Raw genomic sequence first — 22,447 nt, 5'->3', positions numbered from 1 at the left:
TCTCTGACATCAGAACGTTGATCCTGCAGGATAAGAATTCAGTTCGATTCACTTTAGCAGTGTTATATTGGTGGGACGACTCAGATGTCTTGAGTCCAGAGAGCTAAGCAGAGAGGAGAACACCCAGCATTATAAGATAATCTTTTATATTGCATGGTGATAAGTCCACCAGTCTGATTCTAATGGTGTACACCAGGCTTCCTACAAAATCCCACTCCCCTGTGGGCCTAAGAGCTGGGAGAAGATAGAAAGATTAGGACATGGGAGATTTTATCTATATATACACACACACACACACAAATATATATCTGTATAAACTATCAGCAGGATTGTAAGCAGCACAACAATCACGGGGCATACTTTTCTCAAATCTCAAATCCTCTTATGTCAGAGGTTCTGCTATTTCTGGACCTGCCAGTCGGCCCACCTGCCTCTGTGCCACAGGAAGTGATGTCACTGGAAATCCTGTGGCATGAGGCAGGATCCTCCTTTCACACACATTGTATGATACAATCATACAAACATTACACTGTAACTTTGCAGCACAAGCCAGCAGACCTATATGAGCAGAGGGTTTACTATCTTGATGGCAACATTTAGAGAGCACAGCAGTTTGCATTTATTTTTTAATTTATAGCACAACAAAAACAAAAACATTTCTGGTTAGAGTCTGCCACCTTGAATTTCCAAGTCCAGGTGCCTCATTTATAAAATGGTATTATGATTACATTGTATCATAAATAGTTGCTTACCCAGAAAACCTGGCATAGTTATTTATAAAATCCCACTTTGATGTGGATACGATAATACCTCTCTGGAAGGTTTATAATAGACGTAAATGAGTTACCTGCTGGTTATGTGGCGGTAGTGCATGTTTGAGGGCTGTGTGCGAGTCTCCAAAGAGGACTGTGTGCACGCTTTAAGAATAACATTTATTTGACGGTCGGAGCTTGCTATGTTCAAAATGTTGAAATGCAACGTTATTAGGAGGAGAATTGCTGTTACTGGTCACGTTCACAAGACGGGGTAATTGTAAAGCAAGTTCAAGTGGGTTCAAATTGAAATTAATTTGAGATATATATATTACAGGTTTGTAAGACACAGATGCACCAATTTAAAGCAAAGTAATCAACTTTTTTCGGTCTCATCTGTATAAATCAAGCATATGTACAACTTGGGGGAAATGATTTTTAGGTTTAAAAGAACATTTTAATAAATGAGGCTCCAGATCTGCATGCCATGATGCACACAGACACTAACCATAGTTTTAATTACCAAAGTTGGGTCAGCTAGTTAAAGGCTATTAGACAGGACTGATGTCACCAATGCTAAGGGTAACAACAGAGCGATCTCTTCACTTTCAACTTAGCTATAAAGGATATTTGTTTTTTGTTTTTTTTAATTTATAAATGCTGAGCGGAATCCCATCGTGCCATGTGTTCCACAGGCAACCTCTATTTACACAACTGGGAACTACTGAGGCAATTTCGGTAAGAATCCAACAACCGTTCTGGTAATATGCTCGGTTCCTCGTTAATTTCCATATGAAAGCCTGCTGAAACAGAAGCTAAACTGAATGCATTCAATAGTCTTAGCCCTGAGCGTTTCCTTTCCGGCACGTTCTGGTGTGTGATTAAAATAGGCCCCTGCACGCATATCAAAACACAGAGCGACACAGAATAACTGCAACAACAACAGATTCAGTGGGGGCAGGAGGCTAATAATAGCTTTTTTTCAGTACTGTTAACTGTGTATCCAATTACTCAATGGGATTAACTGGGATTACCTCCAGTGCGGATGACATAAATGTCAGCAACAAAAACAGGAAAGGAGCTTTGGAGTGAACGATAAGAGCCTGCCTCAGCCTTTGCCCGAGGGGCAGGGGGCACGGTGCCATCTAGGCCAGGGGATTACCACCCTCCTGCCCAATCTGCACCCACCGGGCGTGCAGGCATGCGGGCGTCCACGCGCACGCTCGCACATGAGCGCAAACGTGCACGTCTGCACAAAAATGGAAGAGACACGCACTCACTGAAAGAGGGGATGTGCGTCCTAGGTTCGAAACACAGGGCTAAGACTTAAAAACGGGACATGAGTTGACATGCCACCACACAGACCAGATTTGACAGGTGGGGACTGGTTAGAGTGGGTATAAGTGGGTGGGAGCCCTCCTCTTTGACCAGGCAGCTGGTGTAGAGAGGACACACAGGGGCTTCATGGAGCTCTATGATAGCAAAACTATTGACACTGACAACTCCCTAATGTTCCCTAATAGCTAGATCCCATCCATCCCTATGCCCCACCATACATGTTTTTGAACAGCTTCACAGTGTTAAAAGGAACGTTCCGTCCCCAATCAATCGCTTCTCTGAAAGACGAGCTGGGCACGTGCTGGAGTTGTGTCCACGTTTCAGAATTTTTTCTCTCTCATGGGATAACTGCTCATATCTCACTAAAGGGTAAAGCCACACATTCATAGAACTGCCTTTGTCAAAACTGAAGCAGCGATTGGTTATCTGTACTGCCAGTGCTGAATGATGCACTGGATTAGATTCTAATTATTATGCTACTGAAGGCAATGCAGAGACAGGAGGGACGGCTCACAGTAAGCCACTGTGTGTGTGTCCAGTTGTCCAACGCATGGTCAGTTATAGCGAACCCCAGATCAAAAGAGTCTCAGAGCAAGAACAGGAAACCTTATCATCCAGTCCTAATGGAGCGGGAGGTGCAATGTGATGCAGACAGTACGGCGGCAGAGGTGAAGTAAACACTATTTTGATGGATGAAGGGCCCTCCCCCCTCTGCACTCAAGCACAATGCCATTACATACAGAGCCAGACCTCTGCTCCGAGGAAGGGGGAGGGACCAAGGGGGGGCTGAGGGGCCGGGACCCAGACAGGAAGGTCAGGCCTCTCCACGGAGGGTTCCTCCCACAGTCCAAAGACATGTATACCCACTGACTACAGATGACAATTAGCCTACCAGGCTAACTCTGGCACATTTACAGAAATGTTATTAATTTGCACAGACCCAGTCAAATAAACCAATAAATTACAAATTACAGAGATGGACAGAATCTTGCAGAATGTCCTATTCTCTACTCATGGCTTTCACCTTCTCCAGAACAACAAGAACGTCAAGCACAGTCGGCCACCTCAGACCACCAGGATTTACAGTACAACCACTGCTCTTTAAGAAACGGGCTGGACACATTAGTTTCTAGTGCTTCGCTCCCACAAAACCTCTGCTAGCGGGTTTCCTGCAGGTTATTCGTGGGCATCTTCATCCATCGCAAGTAAGTAAACACAAAGGGAAGACGAACAGACTGGCTTTATCAAGCTACACCTTCACTAACACGTCCATCTGTGTCCCACATTCTAACCAGCCACTGCCGTTCTACAGGATTAAATTATTAATGTAAAAAAGAGAAAAAAAAGTACTAGGGCCTATATTTCTTATTCCCCAGATCCCTAACCTATATTAGTTCAGTCAGGACAACTCGCAAATTTAGATCAAATATTTCAATGAATATCAAAGTAACTATTCTTGGTTTGTTGCCGGATGGATTCTACACACTAACCTATCAACCAGGGATCACGATACATCTTCCCCACTAAACAGGTGAAATACCAACCCCCCTCCCCCCCCCCCCCTCCAGTATACAGAAGCAGATCCAAGAAAGCTAAGGCGATAGAGGGTGAGCAAAAATTCTGAGGGCAGCAGCAAGCATCACAGGCAATGAGCAGCACTGGAGAGGTCTGACTGTTGGCACATTAGATATAAGTGCATGTGATAGGTAGAGTATGAGAGCATGCAGTGATTCGTGTATGTGATTGGTTGAGTATGAGAACATGTGGTTTCTGAAGCCGACAAATGATTGGCTGCAGCACAAATTTCCTGACCGAACTTCATCTGCACATTTCATCCGCGTCGCTTATTCACAATATAATGTTAAAAACACACTGTCGTGCTTTGATTGTTTTTTAATCCGACGGTGAAATTTAATTCATTTCGCACTGTGCATCACCCTAAAAGAAACGAACAAATACCAAGTGTATATAAACAGCAACAGCTGGTCAAGAAATTCTGGCTTGTCACTGGGAGGTTCTAGGCTTTCTTCCCTGGCATGTTACTGCTGTTCCTGACCTGAATGTCTTCCATTTAAAATCCAGCTGTGTAAATTGGCAACATGTGTTGTTGAGCTATATAAATAGCCTGGAATTTGTCCATGAAAAATAATGCATTAGTTATCAAATGCTAGATTCTCAGAGGTGCTAATTGTGCTTGTTTATTGATATCAGCTGTGCTGGGTCCTCACAGTAGGTGAGCAGTGAGGAGATGCAATGGGCCTCTTGAGTTTATATCCCCAGTGAAACAGAACGAAACCAGCCAAAAAGCAGGTTAGAGTTTGCTTGCATGCTTGCACAACCCAGGCAGCTGTTTCCTTATATAACCACAGCTGTCCCTCTCATAATGCAAACCATCCAAAATAAAAAAATACCAGAGCAACAGCAGGAGAAATACTGTCCGAGCTCATCTTGGAGAGGCAGGGTTTTGCATGGTTTCTTTAGAAAGCGCCCTCCTCTCTCCTCATACCACTATGGTTTCTTCGTGTCTCTCTCTGACTCCCCTCCCTTTCGCTTATCTCTATCCTGTCTCTTTTCACTCCCTTCCTATGTGAGTCAAAAGTCAAAGGTCATGATGCATGCTGTGGCCTCTTGATTATGCCAACAGGAAGAGTGTAGCAGATAGATCTCCGACGCATGTTTCAAACGACATGCCATTATATGGCCCGAAGGAGGTGAAGTCAATATTGCAATAGAGTCATGTCTGCAGTATGGCCAGATGAGGCTTTTTAAAAACATCACGAGGCAGCATGCCCACAGGCAACGTTAAGTGGAAAGCACTTACAGGAAATGCTGTTCATGCAGTTATATGCTAGACAGCTATTTGTATATTGTTTCCACTGGTCTGGCACCACATCAGAGTCAGTCACTATCTGGGATAAATGCTAATAACGGGAGTATTGCACTGTCACAAATCCATTGGATACTTTAAACAACCAAAGACTTCAAAAATGACCAGAAGTATAAAAGTATGAAGTTGCTGAAGTATATATAAAAGCTGAAGTATATATAAAATAGTTTACAAACAAGCTGGAGATGCAGACACCGAGATTTAACATATAGAACATTTATCTAAATTGTTTTGACACTTAAAAAAAATTGGTTTGAACAATTTATTTACATGCAGGCACAGAGACTTTACATACGACCAAGGCATTTGCATCAAATTTATTTTGACAGTTTAAGCAAAGCAAGCCAACGCTTTGCTACCATACTGCCCAAACCTAACGGCAAAAAAGATGACTCAATAAGTCAGCACAGCTGATCTTAAATAGACCCACAATTAGTAACACCTAGGAACATTCCAATCAACCAGTTAACTGCAAGACACACCGTGCACACTAATACATTACATTACAGGCATTTGGCAGACGCTCTTATCCAGAGCGACATACAACAAAGTGTATAACCATAATCAGGAACAAGTATGACGAAAACCCTAGAGAGAAGTACCGGTCTAAATGCAGGGAACAACTGCATAGTTCAACTTGGACCCTGAAGGTTAAACTGTTTAACACTAACACAAACGAGGACAGCAACAGTCTATGCAAAAATACAAGCAGTAGTTAAGACAGGTGCATTAACTAAGTCACCTACAAAACAGCTACCGAGTTACAACCCTTAGCTTACAGTCATTTACAGGGAGGTAGGGAGGGATGGGGAGAGGTGCAGCCTGAAGAGGTGAGTCTTCAGTCGTCGCTTGATGTGGGTCAGTGTCTCAGCTGTTCTGACCTCCACGGGGAGGTCATTCCACCATCGTGGGGCCAGAACAGACAGGAGACATGTTCGGGAAGCGCAGGTGCGAAGAGGGGGAGGTGCCAGGCGTCCTGAGGTAGCAGAACGGAGGGGTCTGGCTGGCTTGAATATCTTGTGGAGGTATGCTGGGGCTGATTCCTTGACTGCCTGGTATGCTAGGACCAATGTTTTAAATTTGATGCGAGCTATAACAGGCAGCCAGTGGAGGGTAGTGAGCAGGGGAGTGACGTGGGAGTGTGGGAGTACAACACTGAGTTAATGAAAATGGTGAATAAAGCTTACTATGCAGACATCAAATGAAGCTATGGGGGAAGAAACCACACACACGTGTCCTATCTCACTCCATTACATGCACCAGCCATGTTGAGCCAGCAAAAAAAAAGGAATTTTGCCAATGTGATCACTTATAGTCCCAAAATGATGTGTAGGCAAGTCTTGTGCAAACCAATATACAAGATTCATACTGTTCAGCATGCAGACATACATACTGTGTATGTACCTCGTTTCAGAGCTCTACAGTGCAGTCTGGTGATGCCCACTTCAAACACATTTAACATTTTTTATATTTTGTCTGGGTGCAGCAGTGAAAGAGGCAGGAAAAAATACAATAGGGTCCCAATACCTACGGTGCTAGGTACTCTAACAGGAAAGTCCCCAGTCTAAAAACTTGAAACCAGACACTAGCCTCAAATCCAGACCCTCAATGTCTGATAGAGTCAGATTTAGTTTTAATCGTTAGCCTTTGTTTTCATTCTTAATGTATTTGTGAAGCATCTTGTGCACAGGGTGTACAAGAAAAATGAGAAGCTTTGTATTCTAGTCTACTCACTTCAGAGAGAGGGAGCGAAATCCACACCTCCGTCTCCTCTCCTTTCACTGGACCCAAATAATGACTTAAACGAACAAAGATTATGTGTAAGAGAAGCGCTCTTACACTGAAACTTCCATTAAAAGATGGCTGCCAGTGAAGAATATCTGGGCTAGAAGGAGCAGTGGTTCTGAAGAACCTACATCATATCTTGGAAAAAAATGGCTCTCTCTCTGGTTCAGAAATTCACTGACACAATGTCTTGCAAATTCATGTTATAAAATGAGTCTATTTTGGGGAACTTTACAGATCTGAAACCATCTGAATATAAGATACAGGGAGGCTATTCCAGAGAATCCATAGAAGAGTGGTGTCTAATCATGTGCCATGGAGGGGTGAGAGTATGCAGGTTTCCATTCCAGCCAATCGACTAATTAACAGACCGTCAACCAGGGAAGAGGAAACTAATTTGCAAAAACAGCAGGCGAAGTGATTGGTTGAAATGAAAACCTGCATACTCTTGGCCCTCCATGGTAAATGATTGGGCACCACTGATTTAGAACATGAACCAGGCCTAAAAACTGGGCTGCTAGGACATGACTGGTCAATGGAGTAGATAACTAAATGGGAAATTCTGATGGCAATTGGCCAAGGAGGGCCATAGGCTTGTTTTTCAACTCATAATCAGCAGCCAATCTGCAGCCAGGAGGCCAGGGATGGTGTTACAGAAACAATCAAAATAGCATACCTGCATACCCCAAAGCTCTTCATGACCAGAGCTGTCTGTCCTTTCTCTATGGTGATTTAAACTCCACCACTGCTATGCTCATGTCACCTGTCACCCTGCAACTATTTGATCATTTTATGTTGAACTTGTGTGATGATTTCTGGCTGACAAGGGTAGAAATCCATCTGCACTCAAGAGATCAAATGCGAGCCCTCCCCTGAAATTGCATTGTGCAATTCTGGTATGGGCCCCACAATATATATTGGCAAATGAACTGTGACAAGAAAGCAGACCTGGTTGGAGAGCCATATCACTTTCAATCAAGTTCAAGTATTTCTTTCATTCATCTTTCCATTTTTGGGGAACTTTACAGATCTGAAACTATCTGAATATAAGATACAGGGAGGCTATTCCAGAGAATCTACAACAGTGGTGTCTAATCATGTGCCATGGAGGGGTGAGAGAATGCAGGTTTCCATTCCAGCCAATCGACTAATTAACAGACCGTCAACCAGGGAAGAGGAAACTAATTTGCAAAAACAGCAGGCGAAGTGATTGGTTGAAATGAAAACCTGCATACTCTTGGCCCTCCATGGTAAATGATTGGGCACCACTGATTTAGAACATCAACCAGGCCTAAAAACTGGGCTGCTAGGACATGACTGGTCAATGGAGTAGATAACTAAATGGGAAATTCTGATGGCAATTGGCCAAGGAGGGCCATAGGCCCTGCTGGTTTTTGCTTTCAACTCATAATCAGCAGCCAATCTGCAGCCAGGAGGCCAGGGATGGTGTTACAGAAACAATCAAAATAGCATACCTGCATACCCCAAAGCTCTTCATGACCAGAGCTGGCTGTCCTTTCTCTGTAGTGATTTAAACTCCACCACTCCTATGCTCATGTCACCTGTCACCCTGCAACTATTTGATCATTTTATGTTGAACTTGTGTGATGATTTCTGGCTGACAAGGGTAGAAATCCATCTGCACTCAAGACATCAAATGCGAGCCCTCCTCTGAAATTGCATTGTGCAATTCTGGTATGGGCCCCACAATATATATTGGCAAATGAACTGTGACAAGAAAGGAGACCTGGTTGGAGAGCCATATCACTTTCAATCAAGTTCAAGTATTTCTTTCATTCATCTTTCCTTATCTTTTCCTTTTCTCCACTTCTGTTTCTATTCCATCTTCCTGGTCCTGTTTTATTTCATTCTTTCACTCCTGGTATGTAACTCATCTCATGATCTTTCCTCTCCTTGTGTCTCTCCTGCTGGTCTTTCTCATAAACAAAAAACCATAAGATCTGATGATTTTTATGATGGGTCTTTTTTTTGTTTGTTTTGTCCAATGACAGAAGGGATCAGTGTCTGAATCACTACACTGCGTGCGCGCTATATACAATGTTTTTTTATAGCAACAGAATACCACGGCTTTAAAAATGCTTTTCCTGTTTTGCCATTACACGTATCGATTTTCCGAAGAAAGAGAAGGTAACAACAAAAAAACTGACCTTCAAGAAATGGCTTTTAAAAGCCGAATTACCGCAACTGGAGCACCCCAGAAAGGGGATGAATGAGAAAGATAGAAAAAGAGCCGAAAGCAAAGGAGAGAGAGGAGAACAACAGCGCACTGGTCTAAAGGCCGGCCGGGTTTCGGGCTCTGAGGCAGAACGATCTTGCGAAAAGATGCAGGGCGTTAGGAGGGGTGCGGGGCGTGGTGAGTGGTGATCTGTGAGTCAGAGCATGCTCACTGCTCTGTTCCACCTCTCAGGCCCCAGTGTGGCAAGGTCAGCGAGGTACCCGATGTCTGTCACTGAGCGTCTGCAGGACGCTTCGGGCGATGCGGTGCGCCTGCGTCCCCTGCACCAAAACACACGGTAGGAACGCGGCTGGCTCAATCAAAGTGAGCGTCCAAACCCAATATAACCCCATGCCCATTATATTCTTCCTTATATTGCTATGGGATAAGGTTGGTGGGGCAGATTTGCCGATGCATGTGTAAGACTGTGGAGCAGGGATTGGGGGAAGGCTGTAGGTGCTCGTTTTGAACGAAGCCGCGGGCGAAGGTGTCCCTCTCCACCCCCTCCCTGCTCTTGCTTCTCTTCCTGTCTGTCGCTTGCAGGAGGACACAGCGCCTTCCTAATCTGCTTATGTTTCAGAACTGATCCTCTTGTTTCTGCTAGACATGTGGTCTGGTCGGGAGGGCCGGGCAGAAAATCCCCACACAGAGAAGCAGCAGTGAGATGCAGCACTTAAAGGAGAGGTCTTGTAAACAGAGTTTCAGATTTGAATTACACGGTGAGTCGTTGTAGTACCCATGAGTGAGGTCTTACTGTCTCAAATCTACATCTGTATCAAAGGCTAACATGTAACATGAATTACCATCACAACTGATATCCTAGATGTGAGTTTCTGGCAAGCATATTAATGCAATTTTTTTAAGATGTGCATTTCAACTTCAATGGTATTATTTAATAGAAATCTTCATTGGCAACTGATAGTCAAGCCGTTCGGGCACCAAACTATGCCTGAAGTGCAGGCTAACTTATTTGCAGAATATAAAAATACAGCCATGATTAATTAAAGGAGCACATTTGCCCACTCTGAATGGTTTAGAAGAGCAGGTGGCATCAGCCCAAAAAAGCATGCACTCCAGCCCTGCCTCTGGTTGTGATGGATTGGACCAAGCAGTTAATCAATGCAGATCAATACCCCATATGCAAACCCACACATGCTCTTCCACATCCACACATGGCCACATAGATACTGTGACAAACACACACACAAACAATTTAAATTTATTACAGTTCGACTATTCAAGTGATTTGGGCCCTGTTTTATAAACAGCCAAGAAGATAAAAAGATGTTAATGTAACCATGAAAAGCATTGATTAGAGCCAAGCAATATGTTGATATTATGTTTCTCACACAAAGGCTGTGACAGATGCTTGATGTCAAGGTTTTATGACCCAAAACTGTTTAATTAGAGAAGAACGGAACCAGGCAGAAACAGTCAAAGCTTCCAAAGTGACAATTGCTTAGATCCATCAGAGGGAATCATAGAGAAAAAGCAGACTAAAACCAAATAGTAGTGTTTACTCTCTGACATATATAAATTGTGTCAGCTATGTGTCAGTTATGCCCTTATCTCAACATCACATCTGTGAGCAGCTATTTTTGCTGCTATCAAACATTATTATACCTCTTATATAGTGGTTTATTATACCATTATATAGTGGTACTGTCATCATCCATCGGGTTATACCTGATTTAACTTGCTGGAAGAGACTAAAGCCATTGATAACCTGTCCAAATCACTTCATTGCTCCTTTTCCATTTAACCTTTAACATCTTAAATCAAACACTGAATCAACAACTTTTAAAAGGTTGGGTCTGAAAATGTACAGAATATACTATTTCGAAGGGTAAATGGGAGGGTACTACTGCTTCAAATGATTTGGTACGAATTTAATACATTTCATTCATAGTGGGAAGATAACGCTGTCAATCCAAATGACAAAACGTTTAATCCTAACTGGCAGCGCGTGACATACAGCAAGCATTTTGTTGTGTGAGAAGGTCTAACATAGGGCGGTTGCTGCAAGCACGTCGCATCCCTGCGTCTGAATGCAGATGGGCGTTGGAGTCGCTGTGGTGCTCTAAACTCAAGCAGACTCTCACGCAGGCACAGATCCTGCAGCACACGACGGCGCACACGTACAGTGGATGCAATCTTCCGAATGAAACCCATGAAAGGCAGATCGCGTTATTTGATGATTGCCTTGAAGTCTGTATAAACTACACCCACTTTTCGTACACTTGGGGTTACGCAATAGCCTGCGCAGCAGTTTTTGAGAGTTGGTTCGTCGGTACTAAAGAAGAGCAACAATTGGTTACACTGAAGCCTTTAATGTCAACAGTCTCTGGGCGGAGAACCGTTATGCCCAGTGGATGCGTAGAATTTCCTGTTGCATATTCAAGAACATGAAAGACATTAAATTGATTTTAACCCTCAAGAGTAGGTTACTTGGTCAGTGTCAGTGTTCTTGAACTCAATTGATTTCAATGACCAGTAGTGATTGTTACATCAGGATTAATCCTCAATTGAGAACATTCAAATCACATATGTATGATTTTACACCTTAAATGGCTAACAGACGCTCTTGTCTGGGGCGACGGATATAATTTTACATTTACACATTGTCTCAGTCAATACATCAGGATATTTAGACGACTAAAATCGAAAAATAAGCAACATGGTATTGTTTTACCGGGGTTCCTCGTTTAAAACTATTGAGCAACAAGTCCACACTACTGCACAATTTGCCAGTTTTAACTCTAAAACCAACAGTAGTTTTACGTTATCCGGGGCTGCTGTATTCGGAATTCAGTGGAAACAGCCGTGTCAACCCTGGCCATGAATTTAAACGGTAAAACACTGGTTTGAGTGCGTGATGCATTTGGCACGCAAACAGTTCTAGAAAAGTCCTCAGTACTTTCCCATGAAAATGTATTTAATCTATCACGACGATTATGTGGCTGCATATGCTCAAATACCAACACATAGCAAACTGAATCAAGATACTGAAAACCGATGATGACAGTTCATAGCAAATGACAGGTAGGGCCTAAATAGCATACGTTGGTACCGTTGGTTTAGTCACTGTTGTTAGAATGTGCATGCGGTCTATTTTACAGAAATACAACGACTGTAAATTGCAATGTTCATGAAACCCACGTCAGATAGACAGAATGGGAAGAATTATTAAGCGAAAAATAAAAAATGCCTCAACTGCAACACTGGAATAGAATATTTACAGAGAGTAGCCTACATGCCACTACGACGCCCTTAATCCCTGGCTGGTGGGTGAGGAGATTAATGTCTGTAGATTTAACCGAAGCGCGCGAGGTCTCACCCAACCAGTGCCATCGCATCACATCTATTAACAATTAAACTACAAATTACAATCTGCATGCAGGCTGCGCGTTAAATACGTACTAGGTCTACACTATCAACGCTATGATACAATTACTGGCTAAGAAATTTGTTTCCCGTTATCGCCCAACGACATTTATTTATTTATTTATTTGCTTGCTTGTATGTAGCCTATTTGTATGCTGCTCAAATTAGCACGTGTTTTCCCATTTGAGTTATACACGGTTTCATTCTTGATGAATATCCGGCTCAAAATTCACAGTAAAATTACTTTTGTGCGTTGTTTTGGGAAATCCAACAAGTAGTTCTCCAAAATACCATATAGCCTATCTGGTTTAATGTGTTACTTATCGTAGGCTACTGGGCGACTGTCGCTGAAAACGAGACAAGTAGCCTAGGTCTGTTGATCGCATCCCGTGATTTGGAGAGATAACCTAAGAATAAGAATTTTTGACTATTCAAAATACGGATATGTCAAACTGACATGTTATTCAAACGGACCAGTGAGTTTCATGTTCGGTTTTTAGTCGGAGGCATACGCTATAACCTGCAAACACAACGCTGTCGTTCTTTTCTCCAGTTGAAAAGAGAAGGCGTTTCCATATTTTCTCTCTTACTCAAAGTTCTGGCTATGGCATACAGTATTCCAGACAACATAAAAATGTATTTCCGTTATCTTTCCCCCCTCACAAAAAATATGACGCTCGTCCTATAGCCGACAGACACCCCTGAGAGAAATGTCGGAGCTACCATACTTTGGCTTCCTAGTTTCCTCCAGTCACGACAGAATAACACAATGGTAGCCTACATAAAGTCATCCGCATCCAGAAGGAATAAAATACAAACACGGAACCAAAATCTCGTATGCAAATGAAGGTCTAGAGGATGTTATTCCTACTCCCTGGCGACGGCAAATCCATGGATATTTGCAAAGTGAAAAGTAGGCTAATCTATTATTTCTTCCTAAATGCGGTTTAATGCAATATTCTTACTTTCTCCGACCACCGCCTTCAGTCCGATGGGTGCCATGATGCTTCAGTGTAGGCAGACCGCTCCTCTCTTCCCCCCCTCTTTCCCACCCTACCTCCGCTAGACAGAGGATGTACACCTCATATCGTAGCTGATTGCGGGGATTTGAACAGTGAGCAACGTCACAGCGTCGCCACCTAATCCTCCGCCTCCGCCTCCCTCACCAGTGGTACTGCCAAAGACCGTCTCAGTTGTTTTGAATCACCGCGGAGACGGTGTAGCTGTACAGTAGGCTACTGCCCGTAAGCACGTCGTATTTTCACAGCGTTTAGCTTTTATGTAGCATATCCCATTCGGTCAGGTTTTCTCTTTTCACACTTGCATGTTTTGAGATGATTTGTCCAATGTTGTTGCATATAAATTATAAACTAAAATCAGCGTTGTCGTTACGTGTTTACATTTGGCAGCTTTTTTAGGAAAAAAGTTTTTGTGAATGTATAGCTAAATAGCTTCCCAAAAACCATTGTTAAGGAGGACTTATCAGCTTCACATTAAAAAACAGTATCCATTAGAACTGCCAGCTATTCACAGACAACTTCATTTACAAACAATTCAGTTCAAAACAAATTCACATAAAGTATCACAATAACAATTCACATCCTTGAAAATGAACATACTACAATTTTGGGTGCAAGGGAATACTCATGAACCACAATGTCACACTGACAAATTTTATGAAGGCCTGTTATTCCATGAATCTACCAAACTAAACTCAAATTGCTGTGTTTTTCTGCTGATTCGAGTACATACAGTACTCTTAAAACTCCAATGTTTTTAGATGCAAAGCACCTAATTGACTTAGCTTGTCACTCACTCACTCACTCAGTCATGTTTAGCAGGCTGAAGATTCTCCACAAGGGGGACCTATTAGCATCCAGGTAACAGAAATGGGTGACACTTCCAACTATTTCTGGTATGTCAGCTTGTACAGAATGTTGTCCTCCATGTAAACCACTCTTTATTGTATTATTTCTTCAGCTAGGCTGTGGAGATGACCTCAGGCAAAGTACTGCGGGTAAAAGTAACACTGTGTCCTTATTTCCATACAGTCACAGAACCAATAATATATACAGACTGTTAAACATACTTTAACATGATCCTGACAGCAATACAAGAAGGCCTGTTCTCTTCATCCCAAATGAGAACAAAAAAAAGAACAACCAAAACAATACTTTTACTCTGATTCCCAATAGTTTGAGATTGCACTGTTAACTATTGATACCCAGAAATCTACAGGTGCTGACAACGTAGACCCAGGTCTTAAATTTGCAGCACGCTGAGCACCTTAAATCTGAGTTTATTACACACTTATTTAATCTGACTCTCTCAACTGGTGTTACAGTATACCAAAAGTATGGAAGGATGCTTATGTTTTGCTACTGTATAAATGTAGGGATCGTGTTCCTGACAATTATCGTCCCATTTCCCGGCTCCCTTGCCTTGCTAAGGTTTTGGAATCTTTAGTAAATTAACAATTTTGGTTTTTATAAGCAGAGAATAATGTGTTCATTGTCAGTCAGTTTGGGTTTACACCCGGGCACAGTGCTATTACAGCTACGACCCTCGTTCTAAATGACATCTTTAATGCACTGGATACTAAACTAAGCTGTGCTTCTCTTTTTGTGGACCTACCAAAGGCTTTTGACACTGTCAATCATGATATATTGCTGAATAAGCTGGCCTCAATAGGATTAGGCCCTGGAGCCTGTTCTTGGGTTCATAACTATCTCAGTGGTGGGACCTAGGCCATTATAGTTGAAGGGGTTAAATCAAATTTCCTTGAAGCACAAAAGGGCATTCCCAAAGGTTCCATTCTTTTAAAAAAATTTTATTAATGAAATCTGTCTATTTTTTCCACATTGTATGTACCATTTATATGCAGATGACACCATTCTGTATTCAATAGCTCCATCTACTGATGTTGTGATGTCTTTGCTGCAGGTCGATTTTGTATCCCTGCTGCAAGCCCTTGTTCTTAACACTGGCAAAACAAAATGTATGTTGTTTTTTAAACTCATGCAAACATTCTGTCAACACCCTGAATCTATTCTCATCAGAACAGTCTGTAATTGACTGTGTTTCAGAATACAAGTAGTTGGGCATATGGTTTGATGGGAAACTGACCTTTAAAAGAGAAATGGAAATGTATGGTAGCCTTTTATAGAATATTGCCTCACTTGTAGCGCTAGAGAACAGATTGTTCAGTCCACTTTTATTCCTGTTCTATTACGATGATATTATTTATAACAGTGCTGCCCCCACCAAACTTAAAAAAAATTAGATCCCATCACAGTGCTATCAGGTTTTTAACAGGAGAGAGTTTCAACACCCATCACTGGACATTATACTATAACACTGGCTGGTCCTCACTAAGCACTAAGCGTCGGTCCATACACCTTAATGATTTTAAAGCCCTTTTAAGCAAGCACCTTTGTTGTCTTGTTACACTGCTGAATTTTAGACAGTTAAACTTCAACACCAGATCCATAAATTACATCACTCTACAGATTCCGCATGCTCACACTGAATTAGGAACGGCTGCCTTTAGTTTTAACGCACCGCACGCACGGAATGTTTTACAAAAATCTTTTAAATTGGATGTGCTGTTGCCGCTGGAACATTTAAAAAATCTTATTTGTGATTTTATGGTCGATACATGTAGTTGTATTTAAGGGTCTGCTGAACTTAATTTTTTTTTCTGTGTTTTGTACAGTTTCTTCTTCAACTTGTACTATTTCTTCTTGTTATTTTTATTGTTGTAATTTTATTACTGTTTGCACAAATGTGAAAGAGACCTTGGTCCCAAGTGTATCCCCTGTATAAATAAAAGAATGACAATGAGTTTGAGCATAAAATTGATTTATAAAGATTTCACACAGATTTTTGATATGATTGCATGTTCCCAATTCTCATAAATTCTGTGGCAGTTGAAGTTGAATTTATTTAATTTTATTTTTTGTTACTTTGGAGATGGGAGAAGCAGTACTATTTATTGTATTACTTTCCATTTTGTAACTCCCGCAGTGATGCATGTCAAATTTATGTGCAGTACATCTATTGGCTACATTTTATAGGCAACCATAGCAGGGTGAATAGTTTATATTTGATATTTAGTTGGTTAGCTTTTCAAGAATTTGAATCAGGCCACGTAGTGAATGCAGAGTACATAAAAACCACCTGACAACAATGTCTAGATATAGCCATACGAGGGCAGCATGGTCCACTTTGCTGAGCTAGCGCCTGAAAACTCGTGTGAAAGGAAAGGGTATAAGCAAACGGAATAGGCTGTTGGAGCATGCACTTATATAGTATGTGTATGCCTATATTATATAGCCAGCGCGGGTTGTGGAAGTAATGTGGAACAAAGCAGAGAAGTAGGCTATGCTGTTAATGTGCAAAATATGGTTAACAGTAGTAGCCTATAACTACGCAATGTAGTATAGGGCACTGGTGCGCATGTTGTAAATTAGGCATGTATACACTGAGTAGGCTAATGGTTGTGTTTCGAAATGTTCTGTGGAATGCGATCTGACTTCTCACATTAGTCTATAGGGCATGCAATCAAATATTTGAACAGCAGCATACCTACACAGTGAATGTGGGAATACAAGTATCTGTAATGTATCTGGTGGATTTGTTTAATTTTGAAAGAGTGGTGAAAAACTTAACTTTAGCTACAGATCGCGTGTTTTTGGATAGGGCTATGGTGTAGGCTATACACTATGATTCACTATATGCATCCTACTTCATTTGAAACATTTTATATTTCTGTCGTGCTGTAGCTAAGTCACTTGAAATCTAGCCTATATGTTTTCTACATGTGGCATTCCAGATTATTCGACTCCACCGTGGTAATGAACAACGGGTTTTCTGTATTTTATTTTAAATGCGTCTGCTTTTTATAAATTGTCACTCATCAGGCGAACTGATCCATTAAGCTCGTGTCCCACCGTGTATTGCGAATAATTCATTAATGGCTTCAATATGGGCTTAATGCTATAGACATTTCGCTGCTGAAATGAATTGCGCTTTATGTTGATTTTAAAACATAGTGCCTTTTTCTCATAAAATACATTAAAACTCTTTTTTTTTTTGCGTTGGACTGACAAAACATTACGTTTTTCTACTTCTGAAAAACTTATGTACACCTCATACAGTAGCCACAGTATATGAGACGCATTCACTGGCTTTTGCATGAATCGCGTGTGCAAGAATGGTCATATTTCCGTAATGAGAATTGGAATCGTGTCATTTCCTATTTTCCCCAACCAGAGTAGTAAAGTTTAATGTTATCTGTGCTTTGGGAGCACCAGAATAACGCCGTGCATTAAATTTAACCTTTGACACAATTCCCTTGCCCTGCACGTATTTTACAACTGAAACTGTGTGGATGTGTCTTCAAAAGTGCGAGTTTTGGACCCCCGCCCTCTAGATTTGCGGTGCTTGCACCTCCTGAATCCCTCTTCCTACTCCCAAGACCACACCTTCGTTTCGCTTAAGAAAAAAAATCTGGAGGAGGTCAACACGTTAAACTAGTAATGAGTAAGGGTGTGTCTTGCGCGAGTGAACAGCATTCTACAGTCTCCGCAGCACAGCCCAGCTGGAGTTTCTCACTGATACTGAAGGCTACCGTATTTCTTGGGATTTATGTTGTCGCTCTCAGTTTTCCCTCTCCAAAGTATAAGAATCACACGCTTATTCTGCACACTTTAAGCTGGGACGCTCACAAGAGAACAAGGAGTAACCACCCAAGAACAATTTTATTTATGTTCTGTTTATTTAGTTTTTACTGGACCCCGCATTTGCATTTATTTTATCCACGCGTCAATTGGGGAAAAAGCAAAAGGATTATCGGTTTCCGTGCTGGGTTTTGAAGTTTGTCGTGTCGCCATGGGGGATGTGATTTCGACTCACCTGGATGAAGGCAAGCGGGAGATGATTACAGGTAAGGTCTGGGAAGAATGCATTTACTTTTCTCGTTTCTCTGTTGAAAGCTGATACTTGTAGCCGACTTTGACAATTCACGAGAAGTTAAGCATGACTGTGACTCAGATAACTGTTTAACCCTTCTCATTGGGAACACAGTGAGGATGAACGTCTCGCTCTGAATAGCCTATGTTGCGCGGACGCATTTCATCAGTTTAGGCAAAACAGCTATGCAAGTGCAGCGTCGCTTCAATCTCGTCAATTTGGTAACATTTTGGCAAACCAGAAAAATTATTGTAGTTTTGTGTGCATCGTACACTCGTTTGATAAATGTTTTGCTTTTCTGAATATATAAAAATACGAATGATCTTGAATTTGTTAGGAGTTCAGAGCCCCTTGTTATTGTGACGCCTTTTCGATACCACGCGTTGATACTCATTTCAGGGTCAGAAAATGAGAAGTGTCTTGCTTCTTAGCCGAAATGGGTGGGGTAGTTTACCTAAAAGCGGGAAATGATCTTTGAACATTTGCCTAATTAACACAAGGCACCACACCCGAAGTTCTTCCAACAGGAACCTGATTAGTTCATTTCATGGCGAAGTTTTACTGTTTGTACACAAACTTGCTTCTAGTTAGATCTAGTTAGAACTTCAAACTGAAATGAAATGAATCGGAGCTGTGTGGCAAAAATTGCCTTTACTCTTGGGCTATTTGGTAGCTTTTATTATTTATCATAGCTGTTTTTGTTTGCTGGACTCAAGGCCCTGCAGACCGGCTTGTATTAGGCCTTGTAAGGAAGATGAATCACACCAGTTTGGGAATGACTCTGTGGAATGGTAGCATGAAAACACCCCTCCTGGTTGCCACAGAATGTACCAACAATCCTCATATCAATTAAAAACACATCAAGTCATAGGTGAGTGTGTTGTAATAGCAAGTTTTTGTTCTTCACTCTTCCACCAGCTTATCTTCCACCACCGAATCTTTGACCAAAGGGAGATCTTGTGGGACTTTTCTGCGCATTTAGATTCATTTTGATGCAGGGATTTTGCTCATTTGCTTGTAGGAGCTTGTGCAGGCAGTTTCCATGGGGACTAGGCACCTTGCAGGTTCTAGAGCTGCTGCAAGGCAGGATGGGGTGTGGACAGTGGGTCACTTGCCAAATAGTCGCAGCTACAGTAGTGAAAGGATTCTGCTGTCAGAATCTCTGCGCAGGTGGCTAGATGCATTCTACCAGTACAGTCAGGAGAGATGAAACCAGAACTCCCAGTGCAAGTTAGTTTAGCTAGTGATGGGAGTATGAATCCAAAATGAGTGGAGGTATCGTGTGTCACAGTGACTCTTGGATGTTAGCCAGTAACTGGGTTTTTCTGTGGAGAAAAAAAAGAAACATTTGATTGGTGCAACCAAGTTAGTGATAGTAATAGTGTAGTAATGTCACCAACCGGTGTCCTGCTTCTAGTACGACCAGTAGTGTCTCAAACTGCTATGCATTGGGAGTGTTTTTTTCTGTACCCTGGTATTGCATGTTAGTTATGAGATGGAAAATTGTGGTTAATTTTGTTTTGTATGAATAGGTGTGTTTGTGAGGGGGTGGGGTGGTTTCTTGTTTGGATATATTATTTAGTTTGCTTAGGCTGTGGCTGTGGGAATTAAGAAGCCAAGTCAAACTTTAGGCAAGGACATGAGGTGATGCCTGAAGCACAAGCTGTTGCTATTCATGCAGGAATTTCCCATAGTGCTCTTTGTGTTTTTCGTGTCTGTGGAGTGATAGAGTATTGTGGTAGTTAAAGAACCATTGGACAGAGAGGAACCTTGACTGCAGTCCCCTGTCACCCTGCCCAGGGCATTTATGACCTCACTTCCTCTTTCAGTGGACAATGACTATGTAGCCTACATCAGCACCAAATGTGTCACATTTGTGGGCGATGTCGAACTGTGGTTTCTCAATCCGTTATGAATAGCTGATGTTTTGTTTTTATTATTCTTGCATGGTGCATGGTTACCAAGTTCAGCACTCAGTCCATAAACTGGGTGGCAGTTTGATCTTGTGATGTAAAGGAACTGCATTTTCATCTTTGAGCTTGTAGCTTCACCCGTATATATTCTGTGAATGTACAGTAATAAAAATGTTCAATATGTTAAAATAAATGAAGGTTATGTGAGCCTCATAAATTGAAGTAAATCAAAGGTATTATGTTACTATATGTTCAGTATCATACCCTTGAAGATAACAGTTGCACTGAATATCAGTTTTGGTAGTTAGGGTCTAGTTAGTTTAATTCAGGCCAGCCGTGGTGTCAGAAACTGTAGACGCACTGCAGTTTGAAATGTGTAGACCTTTTCTTGGCTAGTGACGTCCATCACACCTTTGACGCTGTTTGGCCACGCTTGAGGAGTGTGTCATCCTTGGAATTCCAGTAATGCTAAAGGAGAGTGAGTGTGAGCATGTGTTAAAATGTAGGAGTGTGTGTTGGAGCTTTAAGTCAGTGTGTGCGCGCTTCTGCTGTCTGCGGGTGGAAATTCAGGAGCCTCCACGGACAACAACGGTCCACGTGTTCTCAGGAATTCTCGGTTTTGGAGAAAGCTAGCCATTGTTCCTGTCCCTTTTGGGATAAGGCCCCTGCGTTCGTCTCGATTCTCCAGTTTTTCTGAGATGCTGCACTGCTTGCATCCTCTGCTCTTGGTTGTATTAATGGCTTGCTGCATGCTAGCTACCCACCACATATAGCAGTCCATCCACCATAGAGATATTGTGAATCTGCGACTGTGTTAAATTTGGTCCAGTCTGATTCATCCACTCATGGACTCAGCCAGCTGACTTCACTGATTAGTTCTCTTGGCTGAACAATTGTGCTAATTAGCAAAGCCAGGTGTTTGGAACAACATACCGAGGAGAACTTTTGTTTTCTAAACCTGGAATTTCCACTTCTGGCCACCAAATTTATTAACTGACCAGATAGTCAGCTCTGGATTCTTAAAAAAGAAAGTGTCGTCTCTGCTGCCATTAAAGCGGAAACAGTGATGTACTGAGAAAATTCACAGAGGTGTATGATCTGAGCTGAGCTGGTGGTAGTGGTATCTTCTTTGGCACACCTCGTCAGAAATATGAATTTACAGGAAATACAACAAGTATATGTATGACCATAGTAACAGTGGAGCCGACCATCAGATTACTTTAGAGAATCACTGGGATCTCTGTAGAAAAGCCGCAGAAACAATACCCATGTTGAGTGAAAGCTAAAGGCCTCTATCACCGCAGGGGATTTCCCAGACGCTCAAGGTCCTGCACTATTATTGTTGATTTAAGCCTTCTTGCCAACTCTAGCAAACTTGGTTAGTCTTGATTTCTTATCAAGAATGTAGCAGACATGTAAGGACTCAACAAACCCCTTCACCCACCCCATCCCCTCCCCAACTCCAACCAGGCCCTCAGGGTGTGGTCATAACATGCATTTCTCAAAGGGAAACACATTTTTGAATTGATGGCTGAGACCATCACAAGGCGACCCTGGTCATTTAATTGACATCAAATCGATGTATGGAGTGATTGCCATGGTTGCCTAGTTTTCTCAGGAAACCACACACGCACCATTACCACTGGTCTCCAGGCAACCTGAAAATTCTACTCGGGCTAGTTTCACTTCTCTTGTGATAACCGGAGCCCCTGTAACATAAGCAAAAGCAGTGTGGTAATTGCAGTGCGAGTGAAAGGGGAGGGGCTCCACACAGAGCTGCATTCTGCTGCCCCGCCCTGATTCTTCGGGGGAACCCTGCAGCGGTCTCCAGACAGGCCTCCGCCGCTTCGCGTCCCTGCTGCACGGTCACGCCGCCTCTTTTGTTCTGGTGTCGTAAAAATGGCAGCCACAGACAAGGGCAGGGAGGACAGTCTGGGAATCTGAAGGCCTGGCCATGGTCCAGGGCGGACCATCACATACCAGAAGATACAATCTTTATTGAACGCACCCTTCGTACCTCTTCAGGCTGTACTTGCCTTGGTACTTGCCTTGGTACTTGGAGGCAGGAGTTGGGCTATTACATTTGGTATTTGATTAATTTGGCACATGCTTATGCTAAATAACACTTTAGATTACTTACCTAAAGTTACATACCTAAGAAGAACATTCAAATAGGTTA

At 42.2% G+C, this 22,447-nt stretch overlaps 2 protein-coding genes across 3 annotated transcripts in view; one reads left to right on the top strand and one right to left on the bottom strand.

Annotated features, from left to right (window-relative positions):
- stxbp1b (syntaxin binding protein 1b) overlaps window positions 1–13,564 on the bottom strand; it is a 31,674-nt gene extending 18,110 nt beyond the window's left edge. The window contains exon 1 of one of the 2 annotated variants that reach the window (XM_035436246.1): window positions 13,348–13,564. In XM_035436246.1, the coding sequence (XP_035292137.1) occupies window positions 13,348–13,384 (37 nt within the window). In that variant the 5' untranslated portion in view covers window positions 13,385–13,564. The remainder of the gene's footprint in view (window positions 1–13,347) is intronic. The other variant, XM_035436247.1, reaches the window with a different exon arrangement.
- A 3,992-nt stretch (window positions 13,565–17,556) lies between these two features.
- The window catches only part of niban2b (niban apoptosis regulator 2b), a 45,598-nt gene continuing 40,707 nt past the window's right edge, over window positions 17,557–22,447 (top strand). Inside the window, exon 1 of the mRNA XM_035379749.1 lies at window positions 17,557–18,329. Within this exon, the coding sequence (XP_035235640.1) occupies window positions 18,275–18,329 (55 nt within the window). The 5' untranslated portion in view covers window positions 17,557–18,274. The remainder of the gene's footprint in view (window positions 18,330–22,447) is intronic.

This window comes from Anguilla anguilla, chromosome 10, assembly GCF_013347855.1.
Source record: "Anguilla anguilla isolate fAngAng1 chromosome 10, fAngAng1.pri, whole genome shotgun sequence".
Classification (NCBI taxonomy): domain Eukaryota; kingdom Metazoa; phylum Chordata; class Actinopteri; order Anguilliformes; family Anguillidae; genus Anguilla; species Anguilla anguilla.
The sequence above is the reverse complement of the archived record's forward strand: the minus strand, read 5'-3'. Positions and strand labels throughout refer to the sequence as shown.